General features: G+C 39.4%; 1 protein-coding gene across 2 annotated transcripts in view; it reads right to left on the bottom strand.

Moving 5' to 3' along the window:
- The window catches only part of RTTN (rotatin), a 368,340-nt gene that overhangs the window by 138,761 nt on the left and 206,974 nt on the right, over window positions 1-22,605 (bottom strand). The window contains exons 30-34 of one of the 2 annotated variants that reach the window (XM_088475926.1): window positions 19,749-19,877; window positions 16,926-17,036; window positions 7,630-7,788; window positions 6,013-6,090; window positions 160-349 (exon numbers count right to left, since the gene is read on the bottom strand). In XM_088475926.1, the coding sequence (XP_088332052.1) occupies window positions 160-349; window positions 6,013-6,090; window positions 7,630-7,788; window positions 16,926-17,036; window positions 19,749-19,877 (667 nt within the window). The remainder of the gene's footprint in view (window positions 1-159; window positions 350-6,012; window positions 6,091-7,629; window positions 7,789-16,925; window positions 17,037-19,748; window positions 19,878-22,605) is intronic. The other variant, XM_088475927.1, reaches the window with a different exon arrangement.

Here is a 22,605-nt window from a genome sequence, read left to right as displayed (position 1 = left end):
ATTAGCAAGTCTAAGATACTATTTACCATTACAAAAGCTTATATTGTTCATGTGTTTGAATAAGTATACATTTCTCCATTTACAAACCTTTAAAAGTCACAAATGTATTGGGAAGACAGGTAAGAAAAAAAAAAGTTGATTAAAACTAACTGTACTTACAATTAACATTTTCTTGCATTGTCTTAGATGCTACTATGGAGTTATCTAATTCAAAAATATAACTTCCAAGATAGCAGTTTTTCGCCATATGGCTCACATGTTCATAGAAGTGGTAATGTCGCAAAAGAGCTTCAAGTGCAGGTTTTCCTGCCAAAGGTAATCCTGTCTCCTCATCAAGTATGCTCAAAATCTAAAACAAAAAGAAAATCAGATGCGCTTACCACATAAAGTTTGTAGCACTAAACAGAAGGCCTACCTACAGTATAAACCTAATCATAGTACTGGAAAAGAAGCTTTGTATCAATATAATACATACAATAATAAATTATTTTGCATCTAAAATTTTTACTAAAATTAAATTACATTATATTAATATTAAGAGAAGTTTTTTTATATTACAATGTATATTTTTAAAATATTTATAAAAGATGCCTGGTGATAGCTACAACACCAATATAGTTATTATTCCTGCAGACAAGGAACTTCCTAAATTTTAGTTGCTAGACATATTGACCTGAGAGTAAAAAAAGAGGGGATGGAGGGTGAGAAGACAGGGAGCAAGGGGGAAGAGAAGAGACATGTAGAAAAGGAGAGTTTTATTATTTGTGTTATGCTATTTCTATGTGCTGTGAATTGTACAGTAGTACCTGTATAGGCTATATTTTCAAAATTTCTAATAAAAATGTTCAAGTTACAAAACAGAAAAGAAGGAGAGAAGGGAAAAGGAGGAAAGGCGGGGAAAAGAGAGATGGGGAGATCAGGAGAGAGAGATGCAGGCAACAAGAGAGACACAGGCTGAGACAGAGAGAAAGCAAGAGACCTATTTAGACAGGAGAAAAAGAAAGGAGAGAGTGAGAGGAGAAAGTATAAAAACGAGGGTGGAATGGGGAGAAAGATATTTTATTGCAACTTGTTTTAGATTTGCAACATTATAGAGCATTATAGAGCAGCTTTTGTTTTGTTTTGAATCATATAGGGGTATTCAATATGGGAGTGAAACTCCGTTTTTGCGATGTTTTCGCACCTATGATGTCATTAACGCAGGTTTTGCTTTTACACTGTATTCAATTTCAAAGACTTTTCGCAGGTTCGAAAAGTCTTTGAAAAAAACGTGGATAACTTTTCACCACTGAATAGGTGGCGAAAAAAAGTGCAGAATTGGAGTTTAGGGGTGCTGGCTTAAAAAAAATAGCCTGCACCCTTTAGAATGACCCCTTGAAACGATCTGTGTCAAAAATAAAAAATCGGGACACCCCAAAAAAGCACTTTGAATTTGGGGGCCCAAAAAAAAAATGTTGGGGAACAAAGTTAAAAAATAGCGAACTTGACTCTGGGGGGGTCCCCAAGTATGCCCCAGGTGTTTTTTTTCATTGCAGCTCCTTGCGCAAGTGGGTTTTTCACAATTTTTTCAAGTCTCTTTAGCAACTTTAAAATATGCTGACCCCATTTTCAAGTACCCCAAATTTGCTGGGCATAGTTATTTTTCCCCAAAAAAAATTCTAAATGCTCTTCTGCACCACTTTCTTCAAAGTCGCATTTATGCACTTGCCGCGGCTATTAGAAACCCCGACTTCCTTCAGGAGTTAAAAAGGAGTTTTCAGGAAATATTCTAGGGATCCCCCTAAAGATGTCTAGACATGGGGGATCACTATGGCTACCCCCATTTTTAACTCCTGAAGGAAGTCGGGGTTTCTAATAGCAGCGGCAGGAAAAAACACCTTGCAAAGCTATTTAAAAACCCGACTTTCTTTTGCTGGCAAAAACGGGGTTACCCATAGTGATCCCCCATGTCTGGACATCTTTAAGGGGGTCCCAGGCATATTTCTCAAAAATTCCCGTTTTTTTCCTTAAATGGGGTCAAGGGTCATTTTTTAAAAAACAGGGATAATTTTTCTAAGCACTATAGCAAGTGAAAAAAAAATGCAGAATAGGGGTTTGGGGGTGTAGGCTTATAAAAAATAGCCTGTAGTTTTGGGAATGTCCCCTTAAAAGGAAATGTTAAAAAAAAATGTCCTAAGAAAAATTGGGACACCCTTAAAAAAAAAAAAAAAAAAAATTTGGGTTTAAAAAAAAAATGAGGTAAAAAAAAAAACAAAGTAACGAAATTATTTCTGGTGGGGTCCCCAAGTATGGGGCGGGTGTTTTTTTCATTGCGCAAAGAAGCGGCAGGTGCATTTTTGCAGCATTTTTAAAAATTACCTTTAGGGACTTAAAAATATGCTAGTACCCATTTTCATGTACACCAAATTTGATGCGACCACTTAAAAAAAACGAAAAAAAAAACCTAAGTGCTCTTCTGCATCACTTCTTCACTGTCGGGAAAAAAAACACCTGCACAGCTATTTAAAAACCCCGACTTTCTTCTGCAGGCAAAAACGGGGGTACCCATAGTGATCCCCGAGGTCTGGACACCTTTAGGGGGCTCCTACAATTAATTCCTGAAAGTTCAAGTTTTTTTTCGCCGATCCAAGTATCGCCGTGTCCTGTTTTCGATGATTTCAAAGTGAATACGGGGATAAGTGGGAGCGCGCGCAATACTTTTTCGCTGGCAAAACCTCCGATGTGCGGCGAAAACCTCACTGGCGAGGTTAACGTTTCATATTGAATACCCCTCATAGCCTTGCTTTATCATCAATGCATTGTTTTACCTAATGCACAGTGTGATGGAATATGATGGCACATTAACATTAAACCATAATCTTTAATGTCTCCAGCTCTTAACCTTAATCCCTTTATGATCCATTGCAAAAAGGGCACAGCTACAACACAGTATTCACTGACAATGTCACAGAGACAAGTAAAAGATTCCAAACTTAAGTTTGTAAGTAGCTTTTGGGAGGTCCTTAATGTCAGCAGGCTCTTTTTCCACTCATGCTAATATTTTTATGCCCCTTAACGGTTTTCTAGGTTTACAGGTTCTGGGTTTGAGAGCATATTATGGTCAGGAATGGTAAAGCATAGCAAATAAGATGTGGTTAATGAAGTATCTTGTTGCTTTTTACCAATGATATATGTTTGGCCAATACAATACATATCATCCTAGAAAACAAATCACTAAAACCCATAAGTAGCTTACACTGAATATTCAACCTGACCTAGTTTATTCTTCTGCAATGATCAAACAAATACATACTGCAACAATAAATAGACTCTGTATCATATAGTATGGATACTACAGCAGTTATTTTATTCCCATTTTCACCTTGCAAAAGTAAAATGTATTTTTTTGTAAATACAGACACCTGCAACCACCTCTAAAATGCTTCTATATAAAAACAGGTGCCTAAAAAAAAAAAAGAATCTCATAAAATAGATCAAACAGTATGATTATCATCTCCAAACTAAAAACCTATAAAAGTTTCTGGATGTAAGGAGATAATATACTCACACAATAAAAAATAACTGTTGTTCTTAATTAGGAATGTGAACACATTGTATTTCCCTGTGTGTGCAACAATCTGAATGCATACTCAAAAATATGAATGTGAGAAAATTGTACCCAACTTCAACACAGCCTAATTTTCTAGGGTGGAATTTATCTCCAGTACATCCTCGCAGCCTACTTTTTAATATGGCAGTATAGCATATTGATGAGGCTTTAAGTTTAAATGCCATTGCCTCTCGTGGCAAGGAGGAGACACAACAGTGTCAATTTACTATAAGTATAAATGAGTAAGAGATACATATAAGCAGTTTTGCTGAATATTTAGAGAGATCACAAAAAAAATAAGCAAACGCTTCTAGACTTTATAGAGTATTAACCCAACACTAGAAAAATAGGGCAGGAAATGTATAATTAATTGTCCAAAGTCCATCATCATTTCAACAGTGCACTTTACAATTGTGAAGTTGAACTACATTTCAATATTTTTATAATGAAAGGCAAAATGTTTGGCATGATTTAAATTCCTCTTCAATTCTGTTATGCTTTACTGAGTCCTGCCAAAAATAAAGTTAGCAATATAATTAAGAATTAGATAACACAAGTTCTCCTACTTTGCGTGATCTACAAATGCAGACTAAGCGATCTGTATTGCAAGAAAATGTAAATCAACAAAGTGAAATGGCTGAAACTTTGAATAGTTAATAAGAGAAATATAAACATAAGCAGTTTTTGTGCATGACTGCTAAAAAAAAATACAAGAACAGCCACCAGATATGTGTAATTGTAGCTTAGCAAGAATAATCTATGGACAGAAGGGCTTCTTATTAACTAAACAGACTTGAATGGAAATGGAGCTGTCAAATACTTTTACAAACTATTTTCCCTGATTGGTGTCAATAATGATGTATACATTTATTTTAAGAAACATGTAAACAAATCATCAAATACGCTAAACACGAATATACCTGTGAAAGTCGTTCTACATTTATAAATTATTTTTTTTTATTCAGTTTATTGGAGCACTGCATATCTATTTCCCAAGGTTGGTTAACTATCCTGCCACCCAAATCTCACAGCAAAAAAACTATTGTCCCTTCACTTAAACCTGTCTCTTAATGGGCAAACTGTATTATATAGTGTTCCAATTTCATATTTAGGCTCTACTACCACTTCATATTAGTGCTCAGATTTCGTGTTTAGGCTGTGCGACTACTTCATATTAGTGCTCTGATTTCATGTTTAGGCTGTGCTACCATTTCATATTAGTATTCTGATTTCACATTTAGGCTGTGGTACTACTTCATATTAGTGCTGTGATTTCATGTTTAGGCTGTGCTACCACTTCATATTAGTGCTGTGATTTCATGTTTAGGCTGTGCTACTTCATATTAGTGCTCTGATTTCACATTTAGGCTGTGCTACCACTTCATATTACTGCTGTGATTTCACATTTAGGCTGTGCTACTTCATATTAGTGCTCCGATTTCACATTTAGGCTGTGCTACTACTTCATATTAGTGCTCCGATTTCACATTTAGGCTGTGCTACTACTTCATATTAGTGCTCCGATTTCACATTTAGGCTGTGCTACCACTTCATATTAGTGCTCTGATTTCACATTTTGGCTGTGGTACTACTTCATATTAGTGCTCTGATTTAAAAATAGTATTTAAAGAGGGGGTACTTGCTAGTTAATCTTTTAAACTGATGTGTACAGTAGTTATACTGTATACTATATATTTACTTATTTTCTCAAGGGACAATAATTTAAAAAACTTACGGATGTACATAAAAAACACAAAGATTGGAAACCAGGGTTCAGTTCTGACCCAGGATGCTCTTTGTTTGCCTTTGTCTGTTCTTTTGTGTTCCCTCCGACAGTGCTTTGGCCCAAACACATACTGAAGAGTTAACAGGTTTCTCACTAAACTGGCCATGGTATGTGATTTCGATGGTAGGGAAATTAGAGTGTGAGCCGCATTGGTGCACAGGGGCATTGGAAAGATTTTATGCAGGGGGGCAACATAAAATAATTTCGGTGCCGCTGCCTCCCCTCCCCCTCCCCTCCATCTTGCCGTGTTCTGTCTTTATAGTAATAGGTTGTACAGCCCCTGCACCGCGCAGAGGAGGAAGTGTTATGTGCGGTGTCTTCACTTAAAGACCGCACATTATACCTCCTCCTCCTTGCGGTGCAGGGGCTGTGTAGCCTATTACTATAAAGCTGCACAGCCCTGACAGTTAGCGGCTGCTGCTCCTTTGAAATTTTTTTATTTCGGGGGGTGGGGCCGCCCCCTTGCCCCCCCCATGTTGGTGCAGCAACTGATATGGCAGAACATGATGCACCCATTGTATAGCTTTGCATAATCTGATGGTTCTATATAGTATAAGAATTACAATAAACAATAATTTGTAAAGTAATAATTATTTTATCATTTATATAATACTACTGAAATTAAAGATTTACTAACCTGAAAATTGGACTCTTTCAAGTCTTCTGTATTCTCTGACATTGGCATAACAAGCATGTTCTGAAGAATAAAGGCAGCCTAAAAATAATATACAAGATCTCAACATTGCCATCTAGCTGAAACAGCCATCATGTGCAGCCAAGCAGACCATTGTGCTGCAGATTCAAGACATGAAACAACTGGACTTGGCTTAATGAAAACAGGCTGTATAATTATTAGTGCATTATATAGGAGACTGCAAAAATATATTTGATGTCAATAAAAGCATCAACTTAAAGGGGCCTATCCATTAGCAGATGTTTTTCTGAAAGACGAAAGACAAAAGATATCTATTGAAAATTCTGGTAGCTGTGCTGAAAGATATCTGTCATGTACATGACAGATTTTGGCAAAACACGAACGATGAACGATATCGCATGACATCATTCAGGGAGTGAATTTTTTTCTCTGCAGCACACTGTAGCTGCTGCTAATATCTTTTGTCGTTCACCGCATATAAACTGACAGATATTTGTAATATGCGATAATTGACCAACATGTTGGAGAGATGATTCAATTTATCGGACTGCGCATCTGTCATCGTTCAGGGTCTATCAACAGCAGATAAATTGAATGATTGAACGATATATCGTTCTATCGTTCAATTTATCTGCTAATGGATAGGCCGCTTAAGACTAGAAAATAATAATAGAATGCCTTATAATTTAGTTTATTAGAAAATGAGCAGACTAGATAGACCAGCTGTCCTTTACTCCTGTAATATTCTTTTTTTTTTAATTAAATGTTAATATGTAATAAAGCTGTACTGCAAGTATGTGTTGTAAAATCGTGTAAAATACTAAGAAGTCATTTTTAAAGGAGAACATAATGCAAATGAAAACATTTTAGTTGCAACCTACTACTGTGATAAAGTAGCACAATAAGGGTTGGGTATGGAATCCCGGCTGTCGGGATGCCGGCTGACAAAATACCGACAGCGGCACCCAAACAGTCGCAGTCCCGGAACTGAGAGGTACGTTTTCTACAGCTACCATTTACCCCTACCCTAACCCTCCCTCACCGGTGCCTGAACCTAACCTCCACCCCTAGTGCCTAAACCTAACCTCCCCCTCCCCGCACCCTAAACATAACCCTCCCCCTTTTGTGCCTAACCCTCACCTAGTGCCTAACAATAAACCTCCCCTAACCCCTCGGATACTTACACCTTCGGGATGCCGGTGGTTGGCATTCCGAAGTCGGGATCCCGACGCCGTCGGGATTCTGGCGCCAGTATTTAGACGGTCAGCAACCCGTCTGCCTGTATGCTGACTGCAAACTGTTAAAAAATGATCAATGAAGTATGATGTTCAGGACCCATGGCTTAGCAGTTAGTCCGGTCCACTAGCACCACTACCTGTTGCTTCTCCAGGAATAACACTCTTGAGAATCTTGAAAGTATACAGCCTGCACTAGTGATTCCCAATATGCCTTTCGGTAGGCCGTGCTGCATGGCCAACCAGAAGATATCGCATGCGATTAGGTGCTTAGGTGATTTTATTCTGGCAGTCTTGAAAACTTGATTGAGTCATTATAAAAAAAAAATTAAAAAAACGTACATAAAGTGATAGAATGACTCACCTCTCTGCGCACCATGCTACATTCATACTGGTCGAGGAAGATACTGAGCACTGTTCCACATAAGCCTCCAGAAATGTTCTGACAGCTGTCACACAATATAACACAACCTTCTTTAATGGCTGTCAATGCTGATCCGATGCCTAGACTCGTATACCTCACCTAGAACAAATATTCAGAAAACTACTTTTTCCATTTTGTTTTATTATAACATGTACTGAGGCTGAAATAAAAACAAACAAACAAAACAATGAAATAACAAACAACACAAACTATTTGTTTTAGCACTCAGGAGCTCATTCAGACCCGCTCACTAAGATGCATAGTCTCGCTGCTGCCGATGCTATGCAGTGTGTATGCATTGTGCGCATGTGTACACATCACAATGCGCATACCTTAGCGAAACTTCACAATGCATTCGCTTGCTGCGCATAGGCTGCCAGCAGAGTGAGTGACAGCGAAGCCGTTTGTAGGTGGTAACAGGGGCTGGCCATTAAAAACAGGGGAGTAGGGGTGCAAACGCAGGCGTGCCTGAGCATCTCAATGACGTTTTAGAGGTGTACACAATTAAAAGACAGCATCATAGTACACGTCACCTGGCTTGTTTTTACACTGAAGTGCTCGCAGTGCTTGCGGCAGGGTATAGTCAACCTCAAGCGCTGCGATAGCATCCGATGTTACCCGATGTACCGATGATTGCATACACTTCCTGGACATGATGTGCACAAGTGGGTGTCTGCATACACTATGTGATCGCTCTCTAAGAAATACTGGGCGTGCTAATGCATTGCTGTGCGGCAGCACTGCCTACGCAATTTGCATACACATCGTGCGAGTGATCACATCTAGCGAGCGGCTCTGAATCAGGCCCTCAGTGTTGTATTACTTATGATTTATGATTTGCCAAACAGAGAGACACTGTTGTGGAGCCATTTTTTTGTACTTCATGTAATGCCATTAGTGGACATATTGTAAGGTTGTAAATTGTATGGCTTTAAGGGACACTTTAAAACAAATTTACAAATATGCCATAAACTTTGACTTAAGCATTTAACAGTTATGCAGCTCATAGCTCATTTTTCTTTAGCCACAGGCCTTTGCATGTACTAAAGCATCATAAATGTTGTTTGTCATGTGAGTTTTGTTGTGCCTTGTGTGGGTACATGAGAATTTAAAAATTAAACACATAAGCAATGCTGGGTAAGCATAAAGGCCCTGATTCAGAGCCGGACGCAAGTGGCTGCTCGTTTGCTCCGAGCGATGTTTGCCCAACTGCGCATGCGTACGGATTGTAATACGCATGCGCGAACCACTCAGTGCGGCCGACATTCATGTGCTCGCAAAATAGCGAATGCCTGATAATTTGAGTGACAGAAAGAGGCGTATGTGGGTGGTAACAGGGGAAGGTGCTTGAAAACGGGGAGTGGAGATCCGATCGCAGGCGTGCTTAAAGGTCAAAACGGGCGTTTTATGGGTGTGCATATTTAAAACAGCAGCGTCATTGACCACGTCACTGGGTTATTTTAGAGCCAGATTGTGGTAGTAAAAACCAACCCCAAGAATAGCGAGCAGTTCATATCCTGGTCGATGTACTCGATTAATCTAATAAATAGCGGACATGACGTAGGATGCGAGCGGCCAGGGGGCGTAGTTTCCCAAAAAACGACCGCAAGTTTTGTACGCTCGTTCAGACCAAGAGGTGTGAACATCCCGCAAACAGCGAACGGTTCATTTGAATAGCCACCCCTATTTTCTTGACGAGCGAGCGCAAATAGCGTCCGGCTCTGAATCAGGCCCAAAGTTTCATGTTCAGATGAGAACAGTTTTAAAAATATACTATATATATATATATATATATATATATATGGGTGTGATACAGGAAACCACGAAGCCAGCGGTCAAAAGACATACAGCGACATCCCGATGCTCAGAATCCCGACAGGGGCTCCGTTATTATCCTAGCCCTCAAGCCTTCACCGCCTAACCCTATCTTTCCTGCATCCTAACCCTAACCATCCCCCCCCCCCGCAGCCTTACCCTAAACCTTCCCGTTAGTGCCTAAAAATATCCCCCCATTGGTGCCCAATCCTAACCGTCCTCCCTTACTGCCTAACCCTAACCCCCCCTAAGGAGGTGCCTAAAACTAACCCCCCCTGCAAGCAGCCTAACCCTAACCTTCCCCCCCCCAATCCGGTAGTGCCTAAACCTAAACCCCGCCTGCACATATACCTAACCCGGCCCGCTATCCTTACGTTCGGCATGCCGGCTGTCGGGATTCCAGCATCAGCATCTCAAGTGATGCTGGTTTTCTGGTCGCAGGTTGGGATTCTGGCACCGGGATTTCAACAGCCGGCATCTTAACTACATGCCGTAGCCCCAGAGCAGACTGTGCAATGGAAAGTGTTCATAGAATAGTCCTAGTCAGGCAAGGGGCTGAAAACAATGGGCCTAAGCTCGTCACGGCAAAATTCCTGTACTTTAAGGCACTGAGGATGTTAGACTTGTCTGTAAAGATTTAAAGTAGTAGGGACCAGAATACTTTTGTGAGATTGTTCTCTGTTAGCGATCCTACTGTGCTTAAAATCTGCAGGTATCACTACTAATTTTTATACTCCAGAGGATGAAAAAGGGTAAATAGATACATTGGAGACACATTGGCTGGATGTAGAGGCCAAACGGAAGTCAAGGACAACCAGAAGAATAGCCTGGACTTCAGGAGAAAAAAGTGCAAGGGCAGAAGCTTTTAAAGCATACTGGTAGTGGAGAAAAAAATGTAAACTGAAAAATGAAGATCACACTGATGTGACACGTGCTAATTACGCAAACCACTTTCCAGAATGGTCAAGATCATGTATAAAAAGTCTGAAATGCTTTATAACATAGCTGCAATAGGAGACCTCAATGACTTTGAGGGCTGAATGTTGGGACATGTTTGGTATCAACTACAGTACTAATATTGCTCAATTTGAAGCAGAAGCACATGCTCCAGGATTGTGATATCTGTTCAGTCATTTGATGTGTAGGCAAAAAAAAAGTGAGCAATTGCAGATCAAATTGACAGCAAATTTCAATCTGTGTGGCAACGGTCTGATGAAAACTCTGCGTTGCAGGATATCTAGTAACACACATTGTGAATTCAGATGTAATGAGCCCATCTGCACTGGTTAGATTTATCATAACTCACCAAACAAATATAAGTGTGTCACCAATCTAATCTACAGACTCATTTATACAAGTATTGAGTTCTGGAGGAAATGATGTTGGCAAACTTATCTGGTATGGCATGGGTACAGTCATTCCCTTTGGATTCTTTGTCAATGTGGTGAGCTGTCACCTTCAAACCATGTTGCAACATGTTTACCCTGACATGAGGGATGAATGAATGTTTTATTAAGTTACTTTATAATGGCATTTTCATTTTTTACCACAACCTGTACATTTATCATCACTTTATGGACAACTAGCTCAACTTGGGCCACAACAGTTGTTTGGGTTGCTTATTGTGACTTTTGTTCAGTGGATGCTTGGTCCAGAGTGTAGAAAAAGCAGCTTTTTGGTCAAAGGGACTATTTGAGGAAAGAGAGAGAGGAGAAGCTCCATTTATTTATTTATTACAAACTACATGACTACAAGATCTATTTATGTTAAACAAACAGAGGAACATGTGAGACTACAGATGCCTCCTCAAACACCTATCCTTTCTGCGCCACCGATATTGTGGCCAACGACGAGGGTGCAGGGGTGGATGCTGGAGCCGGCCCAGCAGGCCCGATGCATTGCGGTGATACTGTACCTAACTTGGTTTTAGCAAATGTTAGATCACTTCCTAACAAGATCGATGAGATTAGGCTAAAATGATCTCGCAAACAATCTTTTAATAATTGCTTTGCTTTCATTTTTCCGGTTTCTGGCTGTGTGGCAATGACCGATTTTGCCTTCCATCTACAGTCTGACAACTTCTGTATTATTGTATATTCAATGTTGTAATGAAAGTGTTACTGGTGGGAACACGCCGTATAATCCCAAAAGAAAAGTCATGGATTAATAGTGATGTCTTTGTTAGGTCTAAGGGATACAACATTTAAGGTAAACAATGCTGAAGCATATAAAATAGAACATTCTAACTTAAGGAAAGGTATTAAAATAGCTAAGGAGACTTACTCCAGGAAAATTCAGTCATTTTAGGGAAACTAGAGATTATAGGAGAAATTACGGATTATAAAATCAAAAATCCCACTCCTAGTTAAGAGGGTTTACCTTATGTATAAGATTTAAATGAATTATATGCTAGATTTGAAACAGTAATACTGTTCTGACCCTTAATGAGACAGAGGTCAGGTCTTGTTTAAGTAGAACGAATGGGTACTCCGCAACTGTGCTAGTCAGTTAGCGGGTGACTTAACTTGGATTTTTAATCTTTCATTAGCTCATTGTACTATTTCAAAATGTTTTGATAACTATATTGAAAGTGCTAGTTCTTAAAACTACAATAGTGAAATATGTTGAGAGAGTAGTTATGGAATATTTGAATTGTAGCATCCCAGTTGGCTTTGATTCTCATCAGTTTGCTTATAAAGCCAACTTGCCGTTCTGGTAGTGATTCATAATGTTCTCTTGCATTTAGAGAATAAGAATTATTATGCAAGGCTTTTGTTTGTGGATTACAGCTCTCCCTTCAATACTACCGTTCCAACATTATTGATTAATAAATTAATTCATATAGTGTGGTGAGAGGGGTTGTCTTTCACCTGAATTACCCACATTCTGGTAGAATCAGCTCCCTCCAAGGGAAGCTGAAGTGAAACCTGTGTGTTCTGCATTAGCAGTGGAGGTGTGGCATTCCAGGTTTTTACATTTACGCAAACCCAGCTGGAATAATCACTGGAGCACAGGAAGGGTTTAAAACTCTCACACACCTGTTGTTCACTGCCCTGATGCTGAGTAGCAGCCAGGAAGTAGGGCTCAGTGTTGTAGTGCCAGGGTCCAAGGGCTATGCTAGGAAAGCACGCCAAATTGTGGCTGCAAGCCACTGCTGACTGATTAGCACAAGCTTTTATGCTTTTATGCTTTCAAGCTGATTAGCTGAGACTATTATGTTTGTTTATTTATTTTATGTTATGTGCCTGTGTGTGTGCAGGCCTAAACTCACGTAAGCATGCTAAGGAGCAGTGTTTGCTGCTATTAAGAAGCCACTGCTTTACCAAAAATATCTGCCTGTCTGAAATCCTCATTTCAATATCCCGTGTTACAATAGGTTATAGTATTAACTGTATTATTAATATGTAAATGGCTGTCTGACTTTTTGTCAAACTGTCTGCAGTCAGTTAGGATTGGTGCTAAAATTTCATCTGAAAAATACCATCAGTGCTATTATATTCCCTACTAGCTGCAGTACCTGGCTGTCAATGTCAATGTGTCTTTAGAAGCTTAATCAAAACAATTGTACCACCCTTGCTCACTGACATGTCTTTTAGCAAATCTTTTCTGCAAATCTTAACGAGTAGCAGCATACAAATGACTCATCTAGGTTCTTATAGCTTTTGAAACAGATGACATGGCAATAGACATTTTAATGGTAGACTTGATTGACACTTAAAGCTGGTTAGAACAGGTCTCCGTCTTTATGTTAGTTGTATCCCTCAAAGGACCACCATCCTCTAAAGGAATAAACACTGTAGATGATAAACCAGTCACAGCTGAATCAATTTAGGTACAAAATACAACTTTACTAATCATTATCAGGAAATGTAGACGCAGCTGAAATTTTTTGTAGTTAACGGATACATCATATCAGATCTGGCATTAAACTGATCAAAATAGCTGCATTCTGTCTAATCCATTTGGTTTTACCTGTAAATAATCTTCCTGAGCATCTTACATAGTAAGGATATCCAGATTTACCACTGTTCTCTATTGATGTGTTTAGTAAGGCTTTTGTCTCTTTCAAGACTAAATACAGCAATTGCTTCCTTTATTTCACCTTCCTCACTCTGAGAAGACCCATCCTCAGAATCTAGAGACATCTTAAATATTCATTACCACCTTTAATGCCACTTGAGATCTAGATCCCTTCACCCCCTGGCTATTCTGAGAGTGAGAAAAACCAAACAAAGTTAACTATCTTAACTCATTTTTAACCCAGCATACAGAGTCATACCTTGAACTTGTGTCCTTTGAATAATTGGGGGATGGCTCATATTCCATGTTGTAGACAGGCTTGGTGAATCGTGATACAGGTATACCACTATCCCCTATTCACAGCATGTTGTGAACTTTAAGTGACACTTTTTAGCTAACCCTCATGAGTGTCATGTAATTCACTCATGACCTTGATGCACTTACATTGCCTGATTTTGTCTTGCCATGTCTGCTATAGAGTAGAAACTGGCGGCTTGTGGCATCCCCCTTTGCTTTGCTAGTGAGCTACTCTAGAAGGCGGCGACACAGTGCACCTTCCAGAATGTCCCTGCATCTCCAGTGGGCTACTCTAGCGGTAGTGACGCCAGAAGCCATACGAATATATTGTGCGACTATGGTGGCCCACCGTAACCACACAGATGCCAGGTGTCCTGCATCTATGTCCAGCTCTACCAGCTGGCCACCCACATAGAAGGGACACTGGGTCCTCTATAGAACTGTACTGCTTCTCAATTCATGTGGCTCTCACAATTTACCATGAAAACAAGGAGAAAAAGACAAGGAAGTCAAGGAGGAGCCCAATGTTATACTTTCCGGTGGCGTAAACATTTTACAGTTTATATATCGGTAGAAGAGGACTAAACCCAATAGTCAGAGCTGCTATGTAGTCTAAACAAGAAATACTATTTTACTTCAACAAAAATATTAAACCTCAATAAAGGCATCTAGCAAGGATTTAATAAGAAATCATTAGAAAGACCATAACTTCGAACATACTGTAGAAATTTAACACACCTTGGCAGCTCAACTGTCATAAGTAGGATCATTATATGCCAAGGAGGAACATTTTCTCCATGTAATCAAACAAGAACTTCTACAAAGAGACACTATAGTGGATTCCAGGAACTTAAGAGAAAAAGCTGCTCTGCGTAATTTCAAGATATATACCCTTACATGGGTATATTCGCTCATCCTGCATTTATCTCCAGTATGTGGCATAAATGTCATATAATATGGTTAAGCTATATATTACATTTAGAAGGAAATAGGTTTCCTAAAACATCCCAAAACGTAATCTCTTATCTTTATGTACGTTATGAATATAATATTCTGTACTACAAATATTAGTTTAATATTTTAGAGATCATTGGGCAAAATAAACAATCACTATCTTCTTGTATACAGAAGTTAAAAGTAATTAACTATTTTGTACGAAAACCATAATTTAAAAAAATAGAAGGATAGCATGCCTATATTATTAATAAAAAGAGTTGATAGGGGTCACAAAATACATAATACATGAGAAGTAGAAAGAATTTCCCTTAAGGCAATAAACAAAGACATGAAACCCCATCAGGATATTCTGCAAAATTTGTGAAATGCAACTTGCAGGGTTTAAGAATTCATTGTGGAAGCGTCCAAGTATTCAGAGTATTAAGCTATGTAAACTCAATTACAGGGTTACAATGACCTAATAATAAAATGTTTCTGCTTATTAATCATTGTACCTCTGACCATGCTGATAAGGGTAAAAGAACTTGGTTGGCATTATTTGTCTGTGCTAGCAGCTAGATAATGTATCGCAAATAAATGGTTGCAAGAACTTCCTCCTAAGGAACTAGAATTATGTCAAACTACTGTTATCAGATAGTTAGTTGTCGAGAGTCAAAGAACAACACACCAAATAATTACTTAAGAAATAAAAAGGTTTTATGTTAGCAACTTAATCACAAGTACAGCAACATTTAATGACCACATTCAAACATATAAAATGGTTTGCAAAAAAAAGCTTAAGGAGACGTTAGGGAAATTAGCAAGAGTCGGTGTGTGACTTACCTGGTACAAGTGAATTGGGGATCACTGTGAAGGGGGAGAGGTGGAGGCTTTGTTATTGTTAAATGTTATTCACATGTAACAAGCCATTACGTGATTGGTCTAACCCATGCATTCTGATATCAATGTAAAATTATCTGGAAACTTTTACTAGGAAACTAAAATAAAATAAGCTATATCCCAATCCTCATCAATTACATTTAGTATGAAAAACAGAAAATACAATATATTCCCAGTGTAAGGCGCTGGCTGCATGGTGTGTTATCAACGAAAAATAATGTTATATATATATATATATATATATATATATATATATATACACATATATCTAAACCTTGAATAACTTTCCTTTAAATATTATTTTAACATACTGTCCAAACTGGTAATAAGATGCAGTATATGGAATGCATCATTTTTCAGAATGATTTAATTGGATAGACAATACCTTTAAAGTTCATTAAAGCTATTTAATACTGAGGAATTTATAAGTAGATGTTTAATGTAGCTGATCCTACTGTGAAAGGTCAGAAACAAGTCAATGACATTTAATTACCAAGTAAATTAAAGATACATTCTATATTCTGTACTGTCTTGTTGTTCTCCCATTCAGTTCCCTTGAGCATTGCAGAGAAGAACAGTGCACACATCAAGAGACCTATCACATCATTTATTAAAAACAGAGGAACACAATTGCAGATAACAGTGAATGCAATGTGCTTAAATGTAACATATTGTACTTAAGATGGCTGACATTTTTTTTTTAGCTTTTGAACATACCAAATAAAATATACTTTTAACATTTTAAATGCATTACATTCAACATTCGTGTCTGAGTATTAAATGATTTATTGGTTTCCTTAATTAAAGCATATAAAATTATAAAACAAAATTTGCAAAACTCAAAAAATAAACTAATCTAGCATAAGATAATCATGTGAACTGTTTTAAATGCTATAAAGCGATGGTTAGACTTACAATGAATACAGCAGTAAACAACAATTCCTATAATAGCAAACCAGTGAATTGGCACATGACAGCTCTTTCCCTCCTCTCCTTGGCTACTCCATGGTTCATCTCTGTGACACTACGGAGGACGTTTGTAAGAGGGAGGTCCAATCAGAAGCTGCATTCACATATTCACATATATTTCAGCTTCTGTTCGGTCCCGCTGCAGTCATTTTACAGTTGTAAATGATAATGTATACTGCAGCTTTCAACCATCTTACAATTAAGGTACATAATTTATTTAGAGTGTGCCTCCAAATATACACTACACACTATTGCTTTATTGTATGTGTTACATAACAAATATAAAATATTGCACTAACCTCTGGGTCTCTATCTACCCACAAAGGTATCAACCATTCCAATCCCAGCCGTGGTATGACCTGCTCTTCACTGCCCTGATCAAATGGCAAAGACCAAAGATGTACCCAGTCCTGTAGGAAAGATATAAAGCTAGTTACAGTACATCGAGAAGTCCCAGAAATTATTCTGCATAACAATAATATTCAGTTACACAAAATATTAGAAGGCTTCATCAGCTGGGAGTAAAGGGCCATGAGATTATGCTATGGGGCCGAGTCGATTACATTGGAACCTTGCATGATGTGCCGATTTCTGGCCTCTATTAGGTACAAACTGAAACAAGCAAGATTTTCCTGGCAATATATCCGGCATTCCAGAACCTCACTGCTAAATAAATTGCTTCCTATGTCAGTGACCTATAAACATCTATATAATAATCCGCTAAGGACTGTTCAGTCTCAGAAATCTGCAGGCACACAAACCACCAACGGCTCCCACTGCAGCAACGGGCCAGACCAGCCGTGAGGATGGAGGACCACTCTGTGCAGGGAATGGGTCAGGGCAAGTATAAAGCAAAAATTCTGCGAGACAAAGCAGTGGGGAGCAAGAGGTGGATTGTGCCAGACAATAGCTCATGTGAGTCCTGTATTACAGAGAAACAATACCGCTACATTGACATTGACCGGAGAATAGAGGAGGGAGTCCTGTTTTTCAATAACTGGGACCATGCTAATGGATCCAGTGACTGAGGAGGGACTAGATCAATGCAAGTATTGTGCATTTTATACTTTGACTACAGTAAAAGGGATTTGTTTTTATTATTATCATTTATTTATATGGCGCCACAAATGTTCCGCAGCGCCTTACAAAGTACAAAAACAAGTTGTAGACAAGCGACTTACAGAGCACTACAATACAATACAGGACCAGGACATGGATAATATATATTGCTACATTAGCGACCATAACACACAGATAAGCATCAGAGCATAAGCAACCAAGTGTTAGGTGCCCTAGTGGTGAGTAAGAAGTAGATGAAACTAAAGTAGGGAGAAGTACAAGAGGTTAGAGGGGCTTGCTCGTAAGAGCTTACATTCTTACAAGCAGTAGATTTTTGCTTGGAAAGTTACAGGTAAGTTATATTAAAAACTGTTAATTAGAGGAGATACATATATTGAATCTAAACACTATGAGGCTGATTGAGTACATGGCAGGTTTGTGTAGTGTATCTTATAGGATTTTGCACAGCAGCTCTCCAGAACTGTGAGTACATGCATATGCTCCATACAGATGGACAAGTGGGACAGGACAGGGACGTGGATGCCTTCTCACATAGGCCAAGTCCAGTACAGGTTTGTTTGTGCAATTGCCAACAGATCCAATTTGGGGAAAAAAATGAATATCACCTGAGAAAGCCATATTATTTTTCAGGTGCTTGTGATTGGCTGCTTGCAAATGTTTGCCGATACTGATTGTCTTTTGGGCATATATTATACTTTTGCTTAAACCATCGCAGTAAGTGGGATATGTTAGGTGTATGTGCCTGGAGTAAAATTGTTGCCAACCATAACACAGAACATGAGCTCTGCATATGTATGAAAATATGCCATTTTTTTTTAAATTATATTTAAGAACAGCTTTATTCCATGTATTTGCAAAGCTGCACTATCACTACTGTACATGAAGGTCAGCACCAGTAGCATATGCACCTGGTTTATGGCAGGCTACATCACATGCACATCATACTGTATGCCCAGGTTTACAACCATTGTTATTTGCAAAATATGCATTTGCCATAAAGCATCAATACCATTTCACTGCAGTTCTCTAATACATCAGAAACAAATCCGGGTCTTGTGTGCGAGAAGGAAAAAATATCTTTAACACACACACACACGCATAATATAGGGCAGAGCAACGGAGAAGGCAGTGGTGCATTCCTAAACAGCCAATCACTAATGGCTCATTAGTTTTGGGGTCGTCATCCACTATTTGCACCTGCCCTTGACCACCCGCAAATAATATAGCTTCCACTGGAGTTAATGCATCTCTGTCCAAGTCTGCTTGCACTGTATGTGTTGCTATCGGCTTACATTAGAACACCAGATCTTTTCACAGTCCAACCTCTGCGGAGGCTGAGATAAGTGCATATGCGTGAAATCACTTTTCTGGACAGAACAATTTCATACAATATATTTAATAGTGTAATACTCACGCTGCACCTGGCCCTATGTCACAGACAACAGGCTATTATTAACTCTCTGCATCTGCCACAATCATGAAGTTTAAAATGACACAGATAGGACTTAGTAAATAAAAATGCTTTCCTGTAAGCAGCGGCACAATATTTACCACAAAGAAGAAACTCATAGAAGTCAAAAACAAAAGAAAGCTGTAGAACATTTTAAAAAAAGCGAAGTGTGCCATAAGGAAGAATTAATTGGTATTTTGCTTCAGTGCCTCAAAGGAGATACAGTTTCAAACAACCATCTGCACATAATCAGATAGGTAGAAGAGGATGAAAATATTTTCGTAAACCAAGCCACTAAACAATGGATGACAACAAATCTATGTCTTCCGTACTGGAAAAAAAATATTATTTTTACACTTAATATTATTTAATTGTGCAGTTAGCATAATAGACAGTGATTTTGGTTTAAATAAATGTTTCTTATTTCAGTAAACAAACCATGTAACAGCTTTCTGCAGTAGAAACTGCTATAGTAAAGCACAGACCTTATGTCATTAAAGATTAAAAAAAGTACATTTTGTGTCTCTGGCACAACACAGATGCCTCTTGCCACACATTCCAGCTCACAAAGAGCATTATTTCCTTCTCTCACCGTGTTCCTGGCTTGAGCTGTCATCTCATGGGACAAGTGAAGCAAGCACAGTACTGTGCTCTTCGTGACACCTTTCCCCATATAGGAAAGAGCATTTCCTCCCCATTCCACATAAAAAGATGAGATGATCTGATAAGAGAGGAAAACAATTTCATGGTAGCTTGACTTTTAGGAGTGTTCATAAAAGAAAATAAAACTGCACAATACCTCATTCAAGAACACATTTTTAAATATAGTCTATCCTATTATCATGTTACTGGATATTGCAGTTAGTGACTCCTTATTGCGAAGAATCATAAACAAAATAATAATTGAATGTAGAATTAATAAAACGGAGTAGGCAGATTAAGAGAAGGTTGCAGAAAGCAGCCGAATCAAAACTCCTGGAATCATATATATTGCCAAGACAGGTAATTACTATCCCTGACCTTTACAACCAAAATAATTAGGACTGTTTTATACATACGCACACATATTTATATAAAAGATCCATGAAAGATTCGGGATCTTAGACAAGAAACCACTGCTGCGCCCAGGTGCCCTCCAAAATAGGTACATAAGTAGTGGAAGATGGTGGCACTCACAGGACTTGTAACAATCATAAAAATCAGGCAATCACGCTCCCAGTTTATTCGATTTTGTTTATTCAATTTTGTTATGTCCTGTGAGTGCCGTTTTGTTACAAGTCCTGTGAGTGCCGTCATCTTCCCCTACATTTATAAAGAGAGAGATAGTAGCCAATAGCCTGGCACTACTCTCATCCAGGACGATTACTTACACCAGTGCCATCTGGATCATACAAACATGCAGCTTGAAGAAATGGACAAACAGTGACACTCAGTGATGTCCAAGAGGTGATATATATTTTTGCAGAGTTGACAGCTAAATTGGAACATGCGGTTATTGATAATGTGATTACAAGTGAGCTATGTGATATGCTTATTCCCTAACACCCTGTTACACTTTTATTATACACGCTACCTAAGATACATAAGTCCCTAGTGAACTCCCCGGGGCATCCGATAATTTTGTCCCGGGGGTCACTGTTCCAGCCTTGTGCTGTGTATATTGATAGTTTGTTGCAGCCATGTGTAGTGAATGAAGAAGGTTATATATTAGACGCTACCTCATTTTTGAATAAATTACATGCAGTTGGAGAGATTCCAGTAGGGAGTTTTTCATACAGTTTAGATGTATCTAGCCTGTATACTATTATCCCTAACGATGAGGGTTTGGCTGCTCTCCGCAATCCTATTGATCAGAATGTATTATATGCAGGTCCTGACATCCAATTGATATTGGATTTACTTCGGATGATTCTAACTAAAAATAATTTTCTATATGATGGTCATTTCTATTTGTAATTAGCTGGGTGTGCGATGGGGTCCAATGTGACTCCATCATACACAAACGCTTACATGTTTGAGGCTGAAAGAAATATTTTCTTTACTTGTAGTCACGTATCTGGCAAGATCATTTTTTTTCTAGATACATAGACGATCTATTCATCATATGGACGGGTACCGGAGATGAATCTGTGAGTTTCATTGAAGCACACTATGCATCAGATAGTCCAGTTAAGTTTTCATATCAGATTGACAACTGTGTTGTGAACTTTTTGGATGTACAGGTCACTTTAAGAGATGGGGTTATTCATACATCATTATATAGTAAACCCACGGACGAAAACACCCTCCTACATTGTGGCAGCTTCCACCCTAGACCCCTCAAGTCTGCTTTCTCACAGTTTTTAAGGACATGTCAGATATGCAGCGATTCTGCAACTGCAGGTACACAGACTGATGTCATGTTTTCCAACTTTGTTAAAAGAGGATATGATTATCACTTATTATGTGAGGCTAAAAGGAGAGCATTGGGGGGGCATGGCCTAGCAAGCACTGAGGAGAGACGCGTTTTGGGAGAGTTCCCTTCTGGCCCCCTTTAAAAGTCCCTTTTCTGTTATTTCTAGGATCCCTGCTTGACTCCACTTCGGCCCTATACCTGCCCAGCTTGAGGAATAAGGTCAGCGGAAATGGAAGGTACTTTAAAACGCCTTTGCGGGTTGCGGCCTTCCCAACCTCCTGAAGCCGGGGGCTCGATTTTCGGACCTGTAGCGGAGGTGCTGTGGCGCCTGGTCCCATCGCTGCATCTGAGGACGGCTGACCCCCCTCCGCATAGGTGACATTAAGTGGCCTATTCCTTCCCGCCGGGTGGCCCGTGCTGCGCTCCCGCTCTGATGCACCTGGCGCGACCTCTCTGAAGCCTGGTGCGGACTGTGGCCTTATCAACCTCCTGAAGCCGGGGGCTATGTTTCCGGGCCTGTGGCGGTGGTGTCTCTTGATCCGCGGCGTTTGAGTCTCCCATTACTCCAGTGACTGGCTGCCACTGCCCCGCATAGGGGTCATCGGATGGCTACATCATTCCTGCCTTAAAAGGCCTGCCCTCCCGGCAACACCCGCTGGAGACCACGCGCTACGCTACCACCCTGCTGTGCCTGGTGCGGCCTTCCTGTGTGAGGGGACCTTGGCTACTATAAGCTCCTGATCCTGGTGTCGAGGCTGTGGCCCTGCAGAGCCCTGCTGGTGCCCCCAGTAGTGCCGAGGTGTTTGCCCTGGAGTTGATATCCTGGAAAGGGGTGAGCCCATACCTTTCTTTCACTAGCTTAATCCCCTATACATTGCCTTTATCCTATATGCCTTGGGGGCTGTCATATAATCCTCTTCCCCACTCTGCCTAAAGGCTGATATATTACCATATCTGCTTGTCTTCACCTGCTCACCAAAAAAGCTTCCTAGTTACTTTATCCCCCTCTTCAGTGGAGCTATAATGTGAGCCTGGAGGCTCTATGTGACCGTTT

The sequence above is a fragment of the Taudactylus pleione genome, unplaced genomic scaffold, assembly GCF_031769625.1.
Source record: "Taudactylus pleione unplaced genomic scaffold, aTauple2 ptg000179l, whole genome shotgun sequence".
NCBI classification, from domain to species: Eukaryota; Metazoa; Chordata; class Amphibia; order Anura; family Myobatrachidae; genus Taudactylus; species Taudactylus pleione.
Note: the sequence above shows the minus strand (reverse complement) of the source record. Positions and strands in the feature narration are given on the sequence as shown.